Genomic DNA, 25,219 nt, shown 5'->3' with positions numbered 1-25,219 from the left:
TTCCAGGGATGAGGCCTCCACAACTTTTTTGGGCAACTTGTTCCAGTGCCTCAACACTCTCACAGTAAAGAATTTCTCCCCTAATATCTAACCTAAACCTACTCTCTTTGGTTTAAGGTCATCCCCCCTTGTCCTGTTACTACATGACCTCAACAAAAGCCCCTCTCCAGCTTTCTTGTACCCCCTTTCAGGTAATGTAAGGTGCTCCAGTGGCCCTCTGGCACCTTCTCTTATCCAGGCTGAACAACCCCTGCCTTCATACGAGAGATACTCCAGGCCTCTGGTCACCTTCATAATTTTGAGACTGTCGTTTCTTTTGACTAGTCCTGAGCTTAAAAAAAAATAAAAATTAAGAGAATAGAATAGTGTCATCAGATTGTCTCTTGAAGTTTTAGCAGACACATTTTGGAGAATTATATTACTTAACATGTATTTTCAGCGCTACTATGCTCATGTAGCAATTCTGTGGACTTCCACGTTTACTTCTGGTACAGTAATTTTTTGATGCAAAAATAACACCAAGGAAAGCATCCTAGCGTCTATGATGGGCTTAATAGGGATTAAGCACTGTAGAGCTAACACGCTGTCATCATAGCTGTATCTTCTCCACAGAATAATAGGATGAAGCAACATAATGCTACACTTGTACAGCAAACCCTATACCGGACGAGCCACGCAGTTGTGTTGACACTGCTGATTAACTGCTCTACCTTGCATTTGCAGAGATTAATTTCATGTGAAAGCATCCTAATAATAGATGTTCAGACTGAGCTCTGCTATTACACAACAGGACAGTAAATTGGCCAGTAGGAGATTTGGGTCTTGCTGAGAGATAATGATGAATACCTGTCAGTACAGCAGTTGGTCTACTTGCAAACAACCTAAAAATACATATCCTGCTTATGCCGCTCACATGGCGAAACATGTAATGTCTTCAGTCTATCTAAAGTCTAACCAGACAATCAGTGTTAAAATCACTGCTAAAATTCCCTTGAATACTTCCACTTGATGCACAGTAAACCAAATCAGCTAAAAGGATGCCAATTCTGTAACCTTACTTGTTAGAGTTTCTATCCATGTCTGCCTCTTTTTCAATAAAACAAAGCAGGCAATCATTCACACCCCAAAGCTGTACAAATAAACCTTACTAGTCAGTATTTATGGCCTATTTTCTGTTGCAGAACTTTTAAATAAAGTGGTACTGCAGTGCTTGTAAAGGTCTTCCGCAGCACAGACTGCAACTATTAGACCTTCGTGTTTATGTGATTTTTTTTTTCCTTTATTCCACTATTGTCAGAATTATTTTTTCATTCATTCTTTCTGGGACTTTGTTCCTTCCATCCCTATTCAGAGACTGCAAGGCAAGAAGGGCATCTCAGGGGTAGGACGTGCTGCTCAAAACCACTCAAGGTTCAGCAGGACAGGCCACGTATCATTCCATTTAGTTCAAACACAACACAAAACTTCAGAAGTCTGCTCCAGTTGTCAATTTTATTCAAAAGGTGTCTTCTTATATTTTTAATATATAGAAATAAATATGAAAGGCCTATACAAATATGAACACTTAGTACCAATACTGCCCTTCATTTTTTATACTGATCTTTCAATACTTAAAGGGACAAAATTGCAGCAAATAGCCCACATACTTAATAAAATAAATTTTGCAAAATCTCTGATAACAATGTCCGTTCATGTCTAACAGAACTTTTTAGACTGAGTTCTCTTTTATATATATGCAACCTCAACACAAAAGATGTTCAGCTGCCTTTGAGATGTTCACAACATAGACTGATGTACATTTTTCTCAAGACGGACAGTAAAAAAAAGGTCATACTTAAGTTATACTTCAGTGCAGGAATTCAGCATTATCACTTTTAATGTTAGTATGCTTGAAACACAGTCCAAGAAAATAAAAGGAACACAATCTTGCCTTCAAGTAAAACCCAAGTCATTTTAAAAACTTCAGAATGGGCATTTGCTTTTATACACCATGATTCTTCCCCGAGCTTGAAAAAATTTAACACCATGTTTTTGGTATAAAATAATATCAAAATAAGTATGCCCTTTGCTTCTTGTAAACCACTTTTGATAGACAATTTCCCATTATGTGATATATTTCTAACATAGGGCATCACCCATCTGCACTTCAGCCATGTCACTGATTTACACATACAAAAGAGCATAAGTATGTGCTTAAATGGTGAGAGGAATGACTACTACATTGAATACAACTTCTCCTTCAAATGATGGTTATTTTTTGTTTTTTGTTTGGAGGGGGATATTTTTTTTTTTAGGAAAGTTTAAACCTCAACAATATTGAAAGGCAACCACATCATACAGCAAAAACTTCTTTTGTCTTTTCTGAAGGAATTTGTCCTCATCCCAGAACTAAAAAGTTCGCAGATATTAATTCAAGAACTGTAGATTAAAATTCCTGGAAATTAGAAGAAATATTTCAGATATTTCCTATTTGGACAATAAAACCATAGGCTTTAGCTAATAAAAAATATAATAATATAATTCATTTTAAGTGCACAAAAGCCCAATCTTGCAACTCGCTCCTGTTGATTCAATTGTTTTCACTTAAGGAAAGTATACAGAACTTCCCTCTCCTTCATTATTTAACTTACATAATTAACTGTTTGAAGAATACATTTAATAGTTTACCCACATACTAAATCTAAAGGGTATTTGGGAATGCCAGTCCTGTTTTACAAAAGAACTACTGCTTTTACAGTGTTGTAACAATTTTCTTTTTCCATCAAAATACAAATTTTTGAGCTCATGTTACTATACAGTACTCTCATCTCTACCTCTTGATGTTTGAATGCTTGGCTCATTGTTCAAAAGAGAATTTGTAGATTCACTGAGAAATAAATGGGACAAGTCTCTACTCAAAGGCAGATATCCATTATGTCTCAGCTTGGAATAGCAGTTGTGTTGTAGGGCTCTCATTCACAGCACTGGAGTGGTTTCCATAACAAACCTCCTTGGATCACTGTAGTTCTCTAATCAATTTTCACTCCGCTGAACCCTTTCTGAGCTCACCCAGCAAAACTAAACACTTTGCAACACAGGTTTTGCAGGCACTGGTAGAGGTTCTGCAGGCCAAAAGTGGTGGACTGTTTCCCAGCAGTGTGAGAGTAACAATCTCAGGAAAGTTCTCAAACGTGTTGTAGGGCAGCCCACAAAACCACCTGACACTGAAGAGGGTCAAGACAGTAAGATTCTAGCTCTGCAGAGGGTTTGACATTCAGGTTAGAGATCCATCATGGTGGGGATGGGTGACAATGACAGATCAAAAGAAGACAGACCATATACATAAAAGCTTGCAGTACTATTTGGAAGGAAAACCCCAAAACAAACCCAGAATCAACAACCCAGACACTTCCAAGGTAGGAATGCATTTATGAAAAATTAAACTTTGCCCCATTATGAATGATTTGAAGTTTGGGTTACTGAGCTTGATAGTCGACAGGGGAAAGGGCAAGGGCAAGTGACTTCTATCTTAAATTATACAGCAGTATCATTAGGAGAGTATTTAAAACCTATTATTAGAAGAATGAATAATTTACAAATGTCACTTTAAGAATATTATAACTAAATAGTAGTTATAGAAGTTTAAGTTCAGAAGACCTTAATCTTCTTTCTTTTGTGTTTGAAATCGTTCCATTAAAGCCCTAAATATATTTCCTGGTATTTTCTGATGTTTTTCTATGAGAGCTTGGACTGCTGCTTTTGTCTGTAGGGAAAGAGAAAAGGTTTTGGTCAGAAAAACCTCATCTTCATACTGCTCTTATAATAACACAATTTCTAGGCTCTTTTTAATCCTTTCAAATACCACAGAACTATTGCAAGTTCAAAATACTGTTCTTCCATATTTAAGCCCTCAGGATGTGATTGTGGCAACACTGCCATGAAACACACCAACAAACTAGTATCTATTATGTCTAGTAGCTGTGTTCACAAGCTGAATTAGTGATACATAAAAGTCAAATGACAACAGAGTAAATTCATGAAGAGACTTACGTCTATAAAGCATGTTAAACACCTACATGATGTACTGCAACTCCTGCATATACTCCTGTATATGCCCTATGCATCAATAACACTCTTCCAGTGGGCATCAACTTTGCTTCTACACATGCTCAGAAGTGGCACTGGAAACACCACTGTCTCAGCATATTTGACTTGTACAAAATAATGCCCTCTGAACCCAAGGCCCCTGAAGGAACTGGTCCTGTGACATGCTCAGGCCACTTAGCTGCATCTGACAGCAGCCTTCACTTTCACTCAAAAAACAAAAAGGCCAAGGAGTGTACAGCAGTTACTGTTATTATATAAAAGCTCTAAAGGGAACATTCAAAAGCAGGGCAACACACAAAAGCTGTGGTGAGAACACACTTGTATTCTGTCTAGAGAAGCACAGGCTAGTGAATTCTTAAGGCCAGAAACAGAAGAACAGAGAATTATTTGCCTCTCTAAAGTGGTCAGCAAGAGCAGATGTTAGTAGAATGCTGTTTGCTGGAACAAGCTCTCACTGTTTACATGAAGTAAGTGATCAACTGTTAAGTCCTTGGAGAAGGTCTTTATACAAAGTCTAAGTCTAAGTGACTCTACAGATCTAAAATTTTGAGCTATATTTCTTGCTCTATATAATGAAAAAATGCATACTGGGCTGTAGCCCAAAATATGAGACACAACTTTAAAATCCCTCTAACTAAATAGAATTCTAGGGAATTCACATTCTAGGGGCCTTATCTAGCAAAATATGAACTTAAGTCAGACGTAAGTGAGGGTTGGCATAAATGTAAGATGCCAATCATATTTGGAAGTAACTTAAACACATTCTCTGCTGAAAGCCAGCAGTTCTGAAGTCCTGTCAGAGTGACCCCACAAAAGAAACAACTGGTTTTCCATAACCAGGGCCTAAGATATTGCAGACAAACATTTTAAGCATCTTTTTGCAGAGACCTAATCATAGGGTAAACAGACAAAGAGAGATAACTGAACTGACACTTGCATGGTCAAGAAAAGTCTCTCTCTCTCAAGTGAAGTTTTTGGAATATTATAAATGACCATCTGTGGAGTTTTCAAAAATACCTATTCCAGCCCACTCCATTTCACTGCTCCACTACTTAACTGCTTTATGTCTTTGCACTGTGAAATCTATTAATAATCTGAATGCACATGAGGACCTGAAAATCCTTTATATAAGGCATCTAAGTCTGAATAAGAGGAACATTTAGAAGTTAAATTGATAGGTTAGAAGCCAGACAAAAGAGAAACATACTAGACAAAGCAGTGAAATTATTTACCTTTTTCTTTTATTGTATGTAATGCCAACAGTTTGTGAACATAGATTTGCTATGTTTGAAAGGCTTCCTTAGTATCCTTCTGAAAACACCAGGAAGCAGAATGCTTCCTCTTGGGTGAAGTGCTTCTCTCTATCAACTGAGAGATGTCTTATCTGACCAAACTTCTTCAGTCTTTAAAGCAAGTTGTTTCTCAGAGCAAATATAGGGTGCAATTAACTTTAAAAGACCTAGAACATCTGCAAGTTGTAGCAATAAAAATACAGTATTTAAGAATGATTTTCAGAGTTAGGCAAGTACAAAACTTACCACGATTCCACCAATTTCTATAACTGGCTCCTAGACAGGAATCACTTGACAAGACTGTTGCAATGATTTTTATCAGAACATTCAATATTTTAAATTAACATATATAGATATTTATCTTACCTTTTCAGCTAGTTCCTCAGCAGTCATATTTGGTTCATATGGAATGGGTTCTCCGATAAATGTACGTAGCTTGACAGGAAATCCCCCGTACAGAGGAACTACTGGCAATCTAATACGCTCATATAGCGACCTAAGTATTTCTAATGTGAAAAAATGTAGTGGAAAGCAGAAGAAAGAAAGGTGGGGAAGGGAGAAGGGGAGTAGGGAAGGGTAAAGGAGGGAAGAGAGAGAGAGAAAGAGAGAGAGAGAGAGAGAGAGAGACAGACTGGGATTATTCTGTAAAGTTTTTTTTCCCCACTATGTCTTAACATTGAAACTGGCTTGCAAAGTAATCTAGCCCCCAACCCAAACTCTCAAACAATGTGTCATCTCAAATCCTATCCTACCTTGACTTTCATTTCCTAAAATCCGCATTAATGCTTATATCAGATTTATTTCTACCCTAACTTGGTGTGAAATCTTTCCTCCAAAGAGTAGCTGAAACAAGAAGAAAGAAGAGGAGAGAAAGTCAATAGCAGCCTCTTTGGAAAGGAGGAGAATGCTACACAATACAGGTTACAGGTTCAGGTCATTTGACAGGTTAGCATTAGAAACTAGTATTGGAAAACTGCATGTTCAGTCCCACTGAGGTCTACAGGATCAGAAATAGCCTTATCTGCCTAAAAGTCAGTCATGCTACTATACTGAATTGCTCTTTCAGATTACACACTGTTGCAGTTAACAATATAAGAGAGAAAATGGGTATTTCAATCAGCTCTAAGAGGACACATTCTTCTCCACATGCCACCTTCTAAGCATTTATCCCAAATGTACCCAGAAGAGATTCTTTGAAAAATGTGTACTTATATTATCTTTCTCAATTTCAGACAAGAAACTCCATTAACTGGGGTGCTGGCATAAGAAAATCCTTACTGAACAAGATGTGGAATTTTCTGTACACAACCTATAAAAACAAAGATAAAACTACTGAAACTGGAGTAACTGATCAATAAGCTACACTCCTCTACCAACTCTGCTGTGCAAGTAGCATAAATCATTTTGGCTTCAATGTCTTCTGTTTGGGATTCTCCTGAACACAGCAACAATTAATTGCTGTTTATTTTTGTACAACGTGACAAATGTGTGAATTATTCTAGCTTCTGCATCTGATGCCTTGGCTCTCTCCACACAATATATAGCTCTAAAACGGAGGGGGAGAGAAACAGAACAGTGCTGCCCTGTAGCCCTCTGAAAAAGGCGATGATGCCACACTTGAGACAGAACAGGCGGTGTGGAGACTTGTTCAGGCCCCTCTGCTAGATAGTAACTAAGAGAATATAAAAAAGAGGGAGTTTAACACTAGCAAATGAGCAGAGATGTGGGCATCTAATCATCCCAGACCTCTCAGACAAAAGACCCAGCTATTCATGTTCTGGCTGCAAGTTCCATAGAGATAAAGAAGGAGAGGTCCCAAATGCAAGGATTTGTGAGGAACCACAGGTCTAGTGCAGAATAGGAAAGCAACTACAGATTAAATGTGGCTCAAACCACACAAACTTTAAGTACAGGTAAAAGTGTAAGCACAGAGCTGTAGGAGAACAGGAATTATATGTCAGTTGCTTTGTTTCTAAACAGCAGAAAACTTAGGACTGGCCTAGCAGATATAAGCAGAGAAAAAAGTGCTTTAAATCTTTCTGCCTTTTTCTGGTTCCTTTTTTCTTTCTTCTACTGCTTGTGTGAAAGAACACAATGTATTATGTGGAAAATAACCTCAATGAGCCAATATCACATCTAATGCAGTTATTAAATCCTAGTAACATCTCTGAACTCTACCAGTGAGCAAACATCAAGAAACAATGCTGTGTTAAATCTCCAACTTATATGAGAATTATTTCTACAGAGATAGGCTAAACACATATGGGAAAAATAAACTACAGAAAAATAGAAAATATCTTACTTATTCCTCCTAATGTCCTAAAGCCTTCTCGAACATTTTGTGTAAACATAGGAATGATGGGCTAGGAGGGAAAAAAAAATAATTAAGAATTTAAGGGAGATAGCACTATCTAAAAAACTTCTACCTCACTTAAAACTCAACAGGAAAATTAATTTCTGAAGTGTTTCGCAGACAGGATAGAGATCAAAATATATATATTGAAGTTCTTCTGTGACCTTTTGCCATGTTTCAAATTGGAGAATACCACAAGATTTCAGTGAGTCACTGTTTCAGCAAGTCTATTTTCTCAGAGCAGTCCAGAATTTAAGAAACTATGGAGCATTTAGGCATCCCTTCCCCCCCATCTAGCAGTGTTTTCACAGTTGTGACTTAAGTGTTTAAACCTCTTACCTAATTTGTAGTTATGCTCAAAGGGAAGGATTCACAGGATTGGGACACTAAACTTGTCTGATTCCTCTCTGCTATGCTGATGGTATTGCTTCACACTTGATGTGTCATATTCAATACATGTCCATGACTTATTTCTGCTGATGAGTAATGGAATGGTGTTGAATATTTCAAGTTTTTATTGCTGTTTTAAAACTGCAAACAGCTGTCAAGATTTACAAGAACTGTGAGGGTGTCAGCTACTATATAAAGTTTTTCAATATCATTTTATAGTATGTGCCCACTGTACACAGCATCATTAAAAATACAGAACTCTTCATGGGATTTTCATTAACTCAAATTATTTTAAACGTTTTAAAGACAAGCATGGAGATGAGCTAGCACATGTAATTTTTCAGACATGCATCGAGTTAGGGGTTTTTTAGAGGGAAAAAAAGTCTGTAAATATCTACAGAGAATAAAAAGAAGTGCAGCTGCCTAAACAGAATGCATACAAATTTCTTTACTCTAGAACAATTTTATTTGGAACATCTTACTTTTGACATAGAGGTAGAAATTTTTGTTTATAAACAAAATTTCTGGCAAAAATCTGCTGAAATAAGACACCATCAATACATTGAAGGTCCCAGTTTTAGACACATTTTTCTGATGTTTCTGACACATTCTTCTTTCCATAAGGAGTTCTGCTTATGATTCAAAGTGACTTAAAAGTTCATCTTCAATCTAAATAAAGATATTTTTCCCACTTTCAGCCAGCCTCTGACACTCTTTCTATTTTACTATGTCTCTCAGCGTTTTTTTTAGGAGGGATGAATCTACAAGACCCTTGTGAGTGCATAAAGGCAACTAAAAACACATCCAATAAAAAAAAATGCAACTAGTACAATCATAGTTAAATCTCAAGTATGGCCTTTCACCTGCTATTACAATACATTAGTAAAATCTAAACCTGTGGAAAATACCTGTTTAAACAGTGTCATTTTTCTTGTGAGAAAAGTGATGCACACTTGGGTCTTAAAAGTATTCTATTTCTGTATAAAATCCAGAGACTTAACTAGTCTGTCTTTGACAGTAGCTAAATATAAAACTCCTGGTGTGAGACTTGCTTTTAAGTTAGGTACATGCAGACCTATGGACATATGCACACATCTTCCAAGTACAAATCTAGAACAAGAGAGACTCTGAAATGATTACTAAAATAGTTGCAATTCAAATATATCACATACTGTTGTGCCTTAACAACACAACAGTTTGTCCCCTATGAATAACTACCTGCCTGCTGACCAAGCCCAATATTGTACATTAGAACTGAAGAGTTCACACCAGTGACCAGCCCTGGACATCCCTCACTACCATAAAATGCCAAAACAGTACGAAGTGCCAGTGAGTCTATACCCTGGTGGGTCACACCACTCTTCAGTGACAGAAGAAACAGAAACATAGAGTTGGACTCCATGATCCTGATGATTCCTCTCAATTCAGCATATTCTGTGACTCTGATGTGTAGAGTTCTTTCCCAACCAAGCTGGTCAGGGAGGGCTGAGCCATCACAATACTAACAAAGTATGTGTAAAACAGCACATGCTTATAAGGAGAAACCACCTTGTATTTAATCTCTTGTTCTTTTAAACTCTGGATTTCCTAACCACACTATTCTTAGCTGACTCTAAAGCCTTCTTATCAGAAGCAACAAAAAGAATCTTGAAATGTAGTTGTTAGAGCAAATAGACCATCCTTGTGACAGTCAGAAATCTAATATCAAATAAATGATGATCAAAACAGCTTTTTCTGGGAGAAAGTATTAATAACTTTTGTAACTAATAACTTAGCTTACTTTGCTTCTCTTCCATGATGTGTCATACTTACCACTTTTGCATCAATGGCCACCTGAGCGAAGCCCTTCCGATCACTCCACAAAATAGTATACATTTCATCACTGAAGAGTGCCTCCCGCAGCCCACCTGGGGCAATGGCTAACAGATGGCCCTCCTCCAGAGTCCTGACACAAGCTTCTTTTGGTCCGTGTATAACTCCAAATACCTCAAGCAGTATTCTAAAACCTGTAGGGTAAGATAATATTAATTCAGAAAATGTTTACTCATACTACCATTATTCCAGATTCCCAGCACAGAGCACTATGCCTGAAAGTCAATTGTCTAATAAGCTGTGGCCCCAGTAGCCAAGAGGGAATGAAGCATTAAGTCAAACGAACAGATTTTGGTCTGCAGAGTTGAAGATTTAGGGGTTTCAGTGGCTTTTTGTCAGGTGTTACCCCACAATCAGGACTAAACTGAAAAAGAACTGTCAAGCACTCTGTGACACCTTTCACAAGTCCCTTCGAAGGAGTTGTTTGACTCAAGGGCACCGGCTCCTTGCTCAAGCTCTACTGTTTAAACATAGCATAGTCCAAACAGAGAGCAACAAGAAGCAATACCAGGAAATTGTTGTGGCTTTGTTTTGTGAACTTTGACAAAGAATAGTAGTGCATAAGAAGGAGAATGACAGAGAAAATGCATCATTCTCTGCATTACGGATTACTGCAGCAATTGACTCTGGCTCAGTCTGTGAGCACCTGGATGGCATTTCATACAGAGAGGCATCTGATAAGCCTCAATTGGGTACACTCACCTTCTGTTAATATAGTAACTGGAGTTTTTCACCTAAGATTACATAAACTCTGCATATCACCTTGAATTTGACATGTCATTTGGACTGTCATTCAAGCATCACAAGGAACATATCTGATCAATTTAGACAGCTAGCCTACTGTTGAAGGACATAACTACCACCGACCTCTGTTTGCAGGAAATATGTCCTGTTCAGTTGGTTCAATAAATTTTAAATTTATACAGTATTTTTGAGTACTGCATACCAAAAAGATAATTTTGGATGACTGGGCAGTAAGGGAAATATTACTTCTCTTTCATGAAGTTTCCCACTGGAGCAAACAACCACAGACAAATCAGCCATTGACAAGGAGAAAGAACTGATCTACTTGAGTTTGCCTCCTAATAACAAATTAATAGCTCTGACTATAAACACACATTTTTTACATACACACACATGCTAAAGAAGAGCCCAAACAAAGTTAAGAAGGCAGATTCCTGTCTTCTATTACAGCTTGCATAAATGAAGGGCTTGGGAAGAAAAGCATGAGGCAACACATTATTAGTTTATTCTTAACTCTAATCTCTAGCTAGTCTTTGTAGCTGGTATAACTACTCCCAACTCATCTCTACACCAAATCAGGATCTGTCCATGCACATGGCAACAGAACACAAGCCACATTACACCTGTCTCATATTTTGGTGTGCCTGCCTCACACACTGCTGATTATACTCAGTCTTCATCTAGTAGCATTTGCATGGAGGAACATCTGAAATAGAGTTTGCCTAATTTAAATTAATTTCTTTCAGGTGCTTTTTTTGTGGAATTTTTCAATAGCTGACTTTTTACAATGCTTGACATTCCCAACCTAATTAAAGCTCTCTGAAATGTATCTGGTGGTAAAAAGCTGCCTGTCTCTAAGTCCTTTCTGTCAGTAAGCTCAGGAGACAGACAAAACAATCATGAAATGGCAACCCATTTGCCATTGATGAGCAGGAAAAGAGACTCCAAGGAAGCAAAGACCGTGACAACATCGTTCCTTTCTACACTAGATACACTGGGGAAAGTGTGTGTGACAAAGCAACAACGTGAGTCTGTCCAGCTCATTTATCATTAAAACAGAACAGAATATTGACAGAATACAGACAAAAAAAAAATATAGTTGTCCATGGAGGTTTCAAGTCTTCACAAAATTTCTCAGCTGTATTTCTTCCCTTGACTTTTAGTATCAACTTTACATTCTGAGCTGTACTTCATAGACTTGCCAGCAGATCACACATTACTACTGATATCTCTGCTTTGGTACCAAAGAAGAACCTGGGTCCCTTAAAGCAGCTGAGAGACAGAATCTGACACAGTGGCCCTGAAAGGACAGCCACGATACCTGTGTCCAAGGCAAAGGTCATCACAAAGTTAGAAGAAACACTGGTGTAGTACCAGGTAGCACTGCATGAAACAGACCAAGAATCTGTTTTTCCATTTTAAAAAACAAAACAACTCTCAAAATTATCTAAACACAATTTTTCAGCCATCCAGAATATGTTCCTCCAGACACCAAGAAGTTCAGACTTAATTTTATTCCACGGTTCAACCTGAACTCTGCCCTTTGCCCCAGAATACTCCTCTCCTATTTTCCACAAGACTGTGTTGGCAGAAATGTTTGAAAACCAGTTGGAGACTACCCAGGAATGTATGTAACACTGATCTCAACTTGTGCACTATGTACATTTCTCTCTTGGCCCAATGACTGTAACATCAGAGCTGTCAGCTACCGGGTAGCAGGATGGCAAGGATGTCATCACTTTCCCAGGGACCCCAGACAGAGAGGAACCATTCAAACACAATTCAATGGTCTCATTGAATCCAGACTACCATAGTTGCAGGTAATCACACATGTATATCTGCAGAGCATCTAGTCCACAAGATGCTTTGCTACACCTTGTGCGTGTAACAGACAAGAAGCCAAAGCTTCTTCCCTCTGGAACATTACAGGAAAGGGACTGTCTTAGTTACATAAAATAGCAGGCAACTTTTAAAGAGACATCCCAGATGACTTTAAGAAGCAAAAATGGCCCATAATATAGCAGAGGATAATGGAAAAGAACACAAGTGAAATCTCAGTCCTCTCTGAATGCTTTGAGAAAAGGCTTTCTCCTAAACTTAGAGAAGTCAATGTACTTCTGAGCACTACACAGCTAAAAGTCTAGAGGAATCAGAAACCCGAAATATTTGGGCTGCTTTTCCCTGTTACTAACCTCTAGTAATAAAAGAAGGAAAAAAAAATTCACATGGCTGTATTTTATATCCTTCTCCTCCAGAATGCAAGCAAGGAAAACATACTTACACAATACTGACACAATTCTGACACATCCATGTGTGTCTAACAGACTCCCCAAATGCACAGCCACCCCTTCCCATTTCCCCTGCATTGATCATAATAACTTTTGGTTAAAACATCTTCTGAAAAGACATCCAATTTAATTAAGATCAGATAGCCTTAGTATTAGGATAAAATTACGCAGTCTTTCTGGTTTGATTCTCAAGAGAAGCAGCATCTACCTGTATTGCCAGTCATAGATTACTGTGCTTATTTGCTTATTTTGAAACAATATGCAACATTTTCTGGGCTCTTTGGGCTTGTCTCCCCAAATAGCCTTAATTCCTTCACAGAACCAGAGAATTATGTAGATTAGAAGGAAGCTCTGGAGGTCATCTAGTCCAGCCTCCCACCCAAAGCGGGTCCAACTAGATCAGGCTATTCAGAGCCTCACCCAGCAGAGTTCTGAAAATCTGCAGGGATGGAGATTCCTAACTTGTCTAAGCAATCTGCTCAGTTGCCTGATCACTCTCATGGCAAAATATCTTTCCACATGTCTAATCAAAATTTCCTGTGTTGCAACTTGTCTCTGTTGCTTCTCAACCTATCGTTGTGCACTTTTGAGAAGAGTGACTCCCTTTTTTCCCCACCCTCCCACTAGGTCACTGAAGACAGCAATAGTATCTTTCCTCACCCTTATCTGGTACAAACCAAACAAATCCAGTTCTCTCAACCTCTCCTTATACACTGCGTGCTCCAGACCCCAGTCATCCACTGAACATGCCTCAGTGTGTCAGTGTGTCAGACAGTGTGTCACTTACCCTGTACCAGGGAGTCCAAAACTGGACACCATATCACGGGATGTGCTTGCACAGGTGCCATGCCAAGGGAAAAAACCTCTTCACTCAACCCAGTGGCAACATTCATGCTAATAAAAGCTCACCATGCAGTTCATCTTCTTTGCTGTAAGGGCACCCTGTTGACTCACATTCAAATTGCTGTCCACTAGAATCCTATCTTTCCTGCAAAGTCCCCTTTTATCCAGAGTACTGCTGCACAGAATTGTTCTGTCCCAGATGCACATTTGCTTTTGCTGAGCTTCATAATATTTCTGCCAGTTGAATTCTGTGAAGGCACTCTGAGAACAAGCTTTTATGCCCAGTATATCAACAGCTTCCCCAGTCTGGTATCATCAGTGGATTTCTTGTGCATGCTCCAGCCCCTCATCCAGGGGTACTATAAAAACACTAAGCAGCAGTGGTCTCCGTATCAATCCCTGAGGAACGCCTGTAGCTGTTAGCTAGATGTTGTACTGCTGAAACCAGTTCTTTAAGATCAGCCATTCAGCAAGATGTTCCTGTAATGCTACTTAACAATATTTGGGGGGACTCCTAAGTATACTCACACTTAGAGCCTTATTTTAAAGCAGAAAAGGAGTAAAACATAATGCCTCATTTGATAAAAAACTGCCTAAACAATATGGAGCCAAATCTGCATCATGAAGTAGGTTATATTAGTCATCTGTATGCAAAAGATTTGGTAACTGCTGACAAATGACTCTGTTGGCAAAAGCAGTTGTAGAGGCAAAGCCATACTGTGATCAGTATGAAAAGTTTGCAGGGACTAAGGCTGAAATAAATCTATACCAACAAAAAGACATTTTTCTTATATGAGTTGGTTCCACTAAAAGCACCACTACACTACAGAATGCTCCTTGTAATTCATTTTGTGAACTGACAGACCTTTAATCACAAACCGAACTAGGGAAAGAAAGTGGGTACTACTGTGTTTCACACAGACAAAAAACAAAGCCCTCACATAATTAATTCAACCAACTGGCAGTGCATTTCACTAGGCTGTTTGACAAAATCTTGTCCTAAACATATTTTTCATTTTCTACCTGCTTCACCTCATGTTTCACACAAACACATTGAACATTTCTCTAGCTTTCCTCCAAAACAGATTCTACTCAGAACAGTCTTCCTGGGGACAGGTTCCACTGTCCACCATCCTCAGCTGGATAAGAGTAGGGTGTGATAAGAAAATACATTGTCTCTCCAGACTAGTATTCTTAACTTGTAGGGCATTTGTTCCAAACAGTTTAATTCTCAGTCAGTTCACACCACTTATTCTGCCTGTATTAATGAAAAATAAACATCTTATTGAAATCTTTCCTAATGATTAATACGGAGAACACTGCTTCTCCTAAGATCTCCTTCTCTTTGTTTCTAAACACCTTAGAGTGATTGGAAGGTATTGCCCAGACAGGACTATGTCCCATTCTTGCATGGGCCAGTCTCATTCTTGTTTGTAAAGAACATGCTGTATTTCAAAACTTACACTAAATTTGTCTGAAGGTCAGTTCTGAAAGCTGTGTTCCTGCAATGTGATTTTTACTAATTACATGATTAAAAAATTGAAATAAGAATTCCAAAACTGCTTGTTTATAATGGAGTATGTTACCTGGTAATCTGAAGACAAAATGATCAGCTACTACGCTGCAGCGTCTCTTCTTCATTATATGAAGTCTAGCTGAGAAATAGATATAATCAACAGGAGTAGCTCCATGATAAAACACAACGAGTCCTGGTCCTTGAGGAATATTTTCGACACCATGAAGCTCATAACCTGTTAGGAGTTAAAAATGTAACAGATGTTAAATTTTTACACAACTCTATCCCAAAGAAACTAACTTGCAGCAAGCTGGCAAACTGAAACCGACACATATTGAGAACTGCTAAGAGCAAACTGACTGATAATAAGTTAAGAGGTAACTTGCAGAATCTACAGGATATACAAGTTGCTTCAGAGAGAATACAAGTTTCATTTAAAGCACCACACCTTGAGAAAGAGCAAAAAAACATTAAAACAAAACACCCAGTCTCACTATCTCAAACTGCGTAATTTATCCTTATTTTTTCAGTTCAGTTTTCAAGGGTGCAAAGTCCTCAGAATCAATCATTCAAGAGAAATTAAAATACCGATTGGAGTGGTGAAACAACTATTTCAAGTTATTATTAACCTTTCAAAATTTATTGCCACCAGTGACTGTTTTAGAAGATTTGACATGACAGCATGCATTTTCATGTCTCCTTTTACTCCAGGATATGAAGCTTACCTTTGCTACTTCTCTCCAAGTTATACCTGTTCCAGCTTTCCATCACTATATACTAAAAGCTAGTTGGGACTATATTTGCCTAGCTGAAAAATACATAAACACACACAAGCTTCTTCCTGACCTCATATTTCTAGTCTACAGTGCAGAATATATTTAATTAACACAAAATGCCAAAATGCATCAGTACAGAACATACTTAGTTAAAACCTAGTAGTACTGTTTCAGTACCTTTTTTAAAATAAAATAAGAAAATAGAAAACACCCCCCAAAAAAACCCTCAACCAAATCCTATTACTTCTTCCAAAGTTAATCAGGCTCGCAATTCCTATTCCAGTAATTTAATTTTGAAGGTACTCTTGGCCCTTCTCACTCAATTTCACTTTGTATACCTGTGTAGCTGCAACACATTGCAAGTGTATCATCTGTCCCATCCCAAGGGACCCCTAACTGTGCTCCATGCCAGCCAACTAACACACATGGTAAAGGCACAATACATGTAAAGTTACACAATCAATCACCAGGTTTGGGGGTTGGTTTGGGGCTTTTCCGTTGTAGAGTTGGTTTTTACCTTTTTTTTTTAATTCCTTTTTTTTTTTTTCTTAAATGCTCTTAGATTTCAAGATGGAAAGTTCCTCTTATGATATCCTGATGAACCAAGTTGGGGAAAAAAATAATTAAAAAACATTTCATTCTTTAGCAAGACAAGTGTATAGATAAGAGGGAAGCAGCTGGCAGGGCAGAAAAAAGTCACAGCTGTCAATGAGGGACTGGATAAGAATCTTCTTGCACAAATAAAATGTCAGACCTTATAAAAAAAAGTTACTGAGGATTAAAAGAACCAAGGCCTTAAAAAATAATTTTCTTGTGAAAAAAAGTAAATAACTTTTTATTGTGAAGTGAGCATTTTAAGCTCTTTGATGTAACTGTTGATTTTGATGTAGTGTACTTTCCTAGATTTGAAAGTTACATCTTAGTCTTACAAAGCCTATCTGATACAGCTGCTGCGCCATCTGGTTATCAATGCCTTGAAAACCCTCTTCCCTTTGACTAGAGAACAAATAGAGATGATTTTCAAGGAGGATTTATTCTTTATGTAAATTGCTCTTAAGTATCTCTCTCCTTTAGCTGCATCTAGACTGACTGGCTCTGAAAGAGACTTATGATTTCCTTAGAGAGAAAAGCCAAATCATTTATTAAGTCTGTCTTTATCAAGAAACAATAGCAGAAGGACAAAGAACAGGGCCCTTAGTTTTGACATTCTAGTAGAGAAAGTAGTAGTCAAAAATATAAAGACAAAATAAAAAAGTAGGGTTCTGTAAGTATCAAGTTATGAAGTTAATTTCAAGAAGCAACTAAGTGCTCCTTTTAGCCATCATTTGGTAGTTTATGTAAGACTGGTTAAGTGCAATTAAATTATCCTAACATGTGCTGGCTGACATACTTCCTATCAGGGAACTGGCATTTAACTTCCAGTCTTCATATATTGACCCTGAAATGATACAGTTAATCGATCTAGCTTTTAACACAACACACATTTCAGGTCTTCATCAAATGAGGAAATCCAGGAATTTTTATAAAAAGCAAAAAACAGAAAAAAAGATGTGAATACATTCAACCAGAACAGAGATCTCATAGCAGCAAAGGAATAAATGCATAAGACAAAAACTTACATTCAAAAAAGTCTCAATGCCTTGTTTTTTGTCTCAAACACCACTGACAGTCACTCATAAAACAGAAAAAAACACCTGGCCTGAATTGGCATGCACCAGCAGCAACGATCAGCCATACACTGATAATCTTGAAAGCCAGATGAGGAATAAGAGCTTCAGAAGCTTTTAATGAAAGGTCAGATCTCACTCACCATGCCATATTCTTCCATGTCCATCCCATATGGTCGCCAACATTTCTCTTGCACCTATCCAAACATCATGGGAATAAGCTTCCTTTATTTCATTCTTCCTTTTATAAATATGAAGCCAGAGAATGGAAACGTAGAAGAGAATGACGATAACTCCTGGAAGTACAAAGACTACTACAAGTGGAAAAAGCAACCACAAAATGTAGAATGCATAACTCAGATAATCTCCAATATCCTCCACACCGGTCCATTCTTCCAGAATGTAAGTCAGGCAAGATAAGTAGGACATAGATGTTGGTCCTGCAGTACAGGATTCATTTCCACCTGTCATCTCCTGTTTAAAATAAAAATTTTAAAAGTACATGAATAAATCTTCCAAAAAGATAGATCTGCTTAATCATATAATAAACCTCTCTGATGCATTTTATTCGTATACCATCTACCCCACATTCCAGCAGCACGTATTAGAAACAACAATTCACACAGCTAAACTTTTACTTGATCTTTACAGTCCTTTTCTTTTGTGTACTGGTAAATGCTGACAATTCTAATGGAGAAAGATGGTGCAATTGCTTAATTTCAGGCTAGGATTTTATCTTGTGGGAAACTGTTCAACTTGCACAGACCCAGAACATTTATACTGTTACCAATACCAATTAATACTGAATTTTTTAATTTCAGCAAGCTGTACTGATTAGCTTAATTTATTGTTACAATAAAATAAAACCTCTCAAGCACTAACTACAACAGGAAACAGCACAATCTCAAATGCTAAATCTCTCCTGTGCTTTAAGGAAAACATACTGAACACTTCCACTCACTACAACCATAGACAACTCAGGAAGAAGACTCTCTCAAATAAGAACGTCTCAGCCCTGGGAAGACCTTTATTTGTACCCAGAAATCTACTGATAGCAAAATGTCAAGGCCCAGAGCACGACACTGAGAGGCAGCAGAAAAGACAAAGGAAAAAAACATCACAAAAAGTCTTCTTTAGAGTTTTAACTGGTCTGGCTTTACTGTGTCTCTCCACTCCAGTGCCAGCTCCTAAAAAGTTACCAGTCTACAGAAGTCATGCCTGCAATTTCAGGCTTAATGTAATTCTGGAGCAATACTTTTTTTCTTAGCTTTGTACAATTTAGGGGACAACTTGCTATTCATTTCACCTTACAAATACAGGATAGCCTGAACGCTTGGCAATTTTAGCTACAGTGCTTGAACAGCAAACCTAATAACAAAAATTATTCTAGGCTACAAAAAACTGGTTGGTCAGTATTCCAAGTTGTGCTAGTCAGGACCAAGAAGAAAAAAATACTGCAACTGTAAAATAGGCTTGTAGAGAGAAATGGATTAAGAACAGTATTTCCAAGAATGAGAAGAATCTAAGCTTGAAGTTGCTGTGTTTTGTTTATTAGAATGTAGCTTACGGCAGGTATGACTGCAAAGCCCCTATGCCTAGACAGACACATATGTCTATCATTCTTTTACTCTTGCTCTGTTTTTGCAAGAAACAAGAGACTAAAATACAGAAGATAATACTGCTTTCAGAACACCAGTGACAACAAAAATTACAAAGCAGATCAGTTTTACTCCACATTTGCTAAGGAACATTGAAACACATACTGGAGTATGTGTTCTACTAGAGTAGAATTAATTTCATTTATTTTCCTATCTCAATTTTCCTGCACATTCTGACAGAGCAAGGATGTCCCTTTTCCTTTGGTTTTGGAAATCAGCCTCTATCCACATTGCTCAAGATAACTCCTGTTAAGGAGAAGAAAGCTAATCTTTGCTCCCACAATCCACGCCTGTTCCAAACTAATTCAGGCTTACAACATTTTCCCAGCATCTTCTTGAGGGTAGTGTGACGGGCAGCTGGTTTATCTCCAGCCATGTATAAGCACACAGAATTAGTGGCATGCCCTTCCCTGATTTTGTGCACCTGTCTTTGGGGTGTGAATTAGGGGGAAAGGATGGGAGAGACAGTGTGTGGGAGAGCAAGAGAAAGCTCTTTTTCATTCCAGTTGCCAGAGCTGAACTCCAGAACCTGTCAGGCAGCAAACACCCACAGCAAGTAAAAGAAACACAACTTGTGAGACCAAGCAAGACTTAGGAGTAGCATTCAACACCACAATATTTACCAGATTGTTATGCCTGGACTTCTCCAATGGCTCCACCTACTACCTAGAGAACAATATGGAGCATGAGTTATGGGACAGAAGCATTTCATCAAAACTGAGAGGTGATTATGTAGCTTAAAATAACACTTATAGCTATACTTTCCCACTTATATATTTTTAATTTTTTATGGCTTTCCCCGAACCCCAAATCCTCCATCAAGTAAATTTAAAGTCCTGTTCGCACATGTCAGTCTTGCAAAATATTACGTGTCCTTTAGTCCGTAATGTTCAATGCAATACCTCAAATGCAATCACCAGTTTTTAAAGTTTACTTGCATATCTGTGTGCTAACCTGCAACAGAAATTAAGATCTAACATGTTCTGTGCTACCAGCCACAGAGGTTAAGAGCTAAAGCACTGCCTTCCCTTAGGAACAGTCAACTCTACCCTGAACAATGCTGCTTCCTCATCTTGAAGAGCATCACAGGATAATTTATACTGGAATTTATACTGTCCAACCTCTTCCTAACTAACCAATTAAATCAGGTTTCTCAATGACATGTCCAGTCCAGTTTGTAATATCTCCACGGACAGAGATCACACAGTTTCTTCAGGCCCCTAATCCAGTGCTTGAATACCTCCATGGTGCAAATATTTTTCCTCATTCTAGCTCTAGAGTTCCCATTACTACACCTTGTGTCTGCTGCCTCCTGTCCCTTTGCTGTGAAGATTCCCCCTCTGTAATCACTCATTAAGAGCAGCAGTAGGGTCATCACAATGTGGGTACAATGGCAGTGAAGAAGGCAAGGCAGATTATGATCAGAAAAAGCCCAGGAGTTCCACACTGAACACAGGTTCAACGTAGTTCTTACACGCACCTAACAGATGACGACACTGGTCTGTTCCACCTTGCTGTTGAGAAATTCAAAATACACATTTTTAAGGTCTAACTTGCTAATGCAGCAGCTTACATTTTTCCCTAGTTCACAAAGACGCAATTTCTCATTTGACTAATGAGAGCGTACACCGACTTATGCATACACTTCAGGCTTTATGATGTGGAAACAAGGCTAACACACAAGTCCCTCCACTGACGTCTAGCACATGACCCAGAAAAGTCCTTAACTAAACTACAACAGAGGCCTTCAGCTGCAGTCAGCAGATGTTGGGATAACTGGGACCCTCCTGATCACAACAGAAGGAGCGATTACGGACAGCAAGACGCTCTGCTGTAAAGGACACACAGCACGATTTCAGCATACATATGCAACGTGTAAGTGAAACCTCTGGAGGACATCCCAGTGTTTCCAAACTAGAAAGACACTGAAAAGCAGCAGCTACGACATGTCCCTGCCAACAGAAACACACGGCTACGGAGGGCGTTTCTACCAGAATTAGCACCGCCACCACAAGCACACAAAAAAAAAATCCCAAATAATCGAAAGATACCAGAAGACCCTGATAATGCTGCTAATGTCACCTACGACAGGGGAGACCAGAGAAGTCAGAGGGTGGTTTAGCCCTTGTTTTGGCCCAAGAACTGGGCTGGTTTCTGTGCCGGCTGGTCAGCGATCCCTCCGCAGGCTGCTGGAGGGGGTCGAGGCTCGCTTTGCTGACAAGAAGGACGCAGCCCCGGCCCGGCTGCCCCCACGGAGCGCCGCCGGCTCCCATCGCGCTCCGCCCGCAGCCCCTGTGATTAAAGCAAGGCCCCGAGCTCGGCGGTGACAGAGGCCGCCAAGGCAAGTCACCTCCCGCCCAGGCACCTGCGGGGTGGCGGCGGGGCCAGGCCCGGCCCGGGCGCCTCCACCCGCCCGGCAGCGCCCGCTCACCTTGCCCTGGCGGCGGCGGGTCCGGCTCCAGCCCCGCGTCCCTGCCGGGGCCCGCTTTTACTCTCCGCCCGCCGCCCCCGCGGAGGCCGGGTGCCCGCGGGGCGGCCGGGCCGGGGCGGCTCCCGGCGGCGGGGCGGCGGCGGGGGGGGGCCCTGCGGGGCGGGGGCGGCGGCGGGGGCGCGCAGGGGAGCGGGAACTCCGCGCCGCCGGGGGCGCGGCAGCCGCCCGGACCCGCGTGCGGCACGCACCGCCCGCCGCTTCCCCCGCGGGGGCACCGGCCGCGCGGCCCCCGGGGGGGGCGCGCCCCCCGCGAGCGGGGGGGGGGGGGCGGCGGGGGCGGAGGGCGCCGCCTGGCGGCGCGGGCGGGAGCGCCAACCACAGAATTCCAGAGGGGATGGGGCTGGGAAAGACCCTCGAGGTCATCGAGACCGACCTATGACCCAACACCACCATGACAACTGCAGCACAGCACTGAATGCCACGTCCAGCCTTTCCTTCAACACCTCCAGGGACTCCACCACCCCCTGGGCAGCCCATTCCAATCTCTAATCTGTGAAGAAATCCCTCCTTATGTCCAACCTAAACCTACTCTGGTGCAGCTTAAGACTTTATCCTCTCATCCTGTCGCTGGTTGTCGGGGGAAGGAGGCCAAACCCCAACCAACTGCAACCTCCTTTCAGGGAGTTGCAGAGGGTGATAAGGTCACCCCTGAGTCTCCACTTCTCCAGGATCAACAACCCCCAGCACCGAGCATCTGCTGTTCACCCTCCTGCCCCGAGCATCACACACCTCCCAGCCGCCCCTTCCACGGTACCTGCCAGGTGGGTGCAGTCCTCCTTCTCCAACCTCACCGGTGTCACCACAGCAGCAGCATCCATACCTGGTACCCACTCATACCCACCGCAGTGCGCCAGCCTCCAGACACACTGTGCTGCAGACATTCACCGTGCTGTTAAGGCGTTCCTGACTGCCCAACAGCTGTGGGTGTAATCCCTGGATTTACACATAGAAATAAAAAAATAACGGATTTACTAATAAAAATCAGTCAAAGAAGTAAGTAGTGCTCCAGTGACAGCAGGTGCAGCTCCAAACACTCGGGTGTTGAGGCAGATACCCTACCTGCTAGGATGACATGGAACACTGCTGCCATGGCTGCACCCTCAGCCTCCGGGGGGATAAACTCGGCCAGCTCTTCCAGATCCTCTCCTGCTGTGTTCTTCTGACCAGCTCTCTTCTACACGTACATCATCTGCATCACCTCAGATGAGCAGTTGCACACAGTTTACTGTGTAACTGTTTCCATTGCCATCCAGTTAATAAATGTGCAGTTGCACATTTTTTGTACACTCTTTACTGTGTTCTACGTTAATGTACACTCTTTACTGTGTAACTGCTTCCACTGCCATCCAGTTGATGAATTGGTCACAGCCCCAGGTCTGCCAGTGTTAATTTGGACAGGCAGATGGTGTGACACTTGGGGCTGTCCTGTGCAGGAGCTGGAGCTCAATGATCCTTCTGGGTCCCTTCCAACTCTGGATATTCTTTGATTTTATTAATTTACTGTGTTATCAGTATGATATTTTTCCCCAATGCACAATCTTGTAGTTTGAGCTTGTTAAACCTAATACACAAAAAGCTACAAAACCAGAATTTCCCTGCATTATTTGCTGGGCAAACTATACCTAACAAGAATCATAAATGCTGTTTTCATTTTGAGGCAGGTACAGGTCATTTGCTGGTTTTCATTTCTTTTTTTGTTGTATGATGGAGAGGCTAAAAAATAAGTGTAGCAAGGGAGTGATTTGATCTGCAATTACATTTCTATTTGTATGATAAGAACTCTAGTTTCTATAACACCAGGTTTTAGTTCTAGTTTTTATAATACTGCTCTAAAAAGGAGCAAAAATTTAGCCACTAAAACAATATAATAACTGCTTATTATTAGAGCAGTATTATAATGTTTCTGGGGAAAAAAATTGTTTACAATTTTTATTAGAAAAATAACATACATCATTCAAAATCCCTCCTGTTTCTCAGTAACAATTTTGTCTATCATCTTGAGACCCCATAAAATACTCTTAGACAATTGTGACAGAAGACAACAAAAAGAAATTATTTTGTACTCAGAGAAGTTGCAGATAATACAGTGGTGCTGCTAAAAGATGCAAGAGCCCGGGAAAAACTTAAATCTTGTTAGAAAATATTAACAGCTGTCTACAATAGAGGAGATAGAGACAGAAATCTCAGCTTTGAAAGATAATCAGTGCTCTGATTATGTATCTCCTACCCAAGGTTAGTGCTCCATTGTGAGTTGCAGCACAGCTCCTCATGTGTCAGAGAACATGGCATTAAAAAGGCTGTGCAAATTCTGATTAATGAAGTGGTTAATTGGTCACAGAGTGAGAGTCATTAAGTTGGAAAGACCATTGAGTCCAATCAATAACCTAGCTCTGCCAAGCCCACCACTAAACCATATCCACAAGTGCCACATCTACACATCTAAATAACTCCTGGGATGGTGACTTCACTGCCCTGGTCAGCCTGTTCCAATGCTTGACAACCCTCTCAGTGAATAAATTTTTACTGATATCCAATCTAGACCTCTCACAGCACAACTTCCTTTTCCTCTTGTTCTGTCCCCTATTACCTGGGAGTAGAGACCAACTCCCACCTGGCTGCAACCATGCTTTTAGGTAGCTGTAGGTGATGGTCCTCACATAGGCTTCTTTTCTCCAGGCTAAACAACCCCACCTCCCCCAGATTTTCCTCAAAAGACTTGTGCTCCAGACAGTTTACCAGCTTTGTTGCACTTCTTTGGAAACATTCCATGATGGTATTAATGTACTTGAAAAACAGGACAGTCAGACAAATACAAAGAAAGCCTTCAGATTCTGGTTACTTATAATTCCTCTTGCTTCTTCATCTCTGTCCATTTTAGAACTCTATAACCTTTTCCTTTAGTTCCTTTTCTCCCTTGGTTTAAGCTCAGGCTTTGAATTTTAGCTTGTATTGCTGCAGTGCGGCATGTAAGACTTCACAATTTGAATTCCTGCTTATGTCCAGGCATATCAGTCTGCATCATGATCTGCTTTAGTTTATCATCTCCTATGCATGCTGAGCCTCTGCTGGGAAAAAAAAAATCTTTCTGTCTGTTTACAGCAGTTATAGTTAAGGTGTTCATGTAAAGACTCCTGTATCTTAAGACAGATTTGAGGGTTTTTTTCAGGACAGGATTCCTGTCTTTTTGGTCCAGGGGAATAACTCACCTGTCTATTTTTCTCCCTTCACCAGATGTGTAAGAAA

General features: G+C 40.1%; 1 protein-coding gene across 4 annotated transcripts in view; it reads right to left on the bottom strand.

Moving 5' to 3' along the window:
• Positions 1–22,004, bottom strand: part of LOC102104623 (DGAT1/2-independent enzyme synthesizing storage lipids-like) — a 31,190-nt gene extending 9,186 nt beyond the window's left edge. The window contains exons 1-8 of one of the 4 annotated variants that reach the window (XM_014257989.2): positions 21,917–21,943; positions 20,109–20,151; positions 17,971–18,301; positions 15,455–15,619; positions 9,934–10,127; positions 7,681–7,741; positions 5,745–5,884; positions 1,473–3,742 (exon numbers count right to left, since the gene is read on the bottom strand). In XM_014257989.2, coding sequence (XP_014113464.1) covers positions 3,638–3,742; positions 5,745–5,884; positions 7,681–7,741; positions 9,934–10,127; positions 15,455–15,619; positions 17,971–18,298 — 993 coding nt within the window. In that variant the 5' untranslated portion in view covers positions 18,299–18,301; positions 20,109–20,151; positions 21,917–21,943 and the 3' untranslated portion in view covers positions 1,473–3,637. The other 3 variants (XM_005517152.3, XM_014258009.2, XM_014258003.2) reach the window with 3 other exon arrangements.
• Between the last annotated feature and the right edge of the window lie 3,215 nt (positions 22,005–25,219).

The sequence above is a fragment of the Pseudopodoces humilis genome, chromosome 1 (assembly GCF_049639895.1).
Source record: "Pseudopodoces humilis isolate 2021_Gansu_Grassland_sample_001 chromosome 1, ASM4963989v1, whole genome shotgun sequence".
NCBI classification, from domain to species: domain Eukaryota; kingdom Metazoa; phylum Chordata; class Aves; order Passeriformes; family Paridae; genus Pseudopodoces; species Pseudopodoces humilis.
Note: the sequence above shows the minus strand (reverse complement) of the source record. Positions and strands in the feature narration are given on the sequence as shown.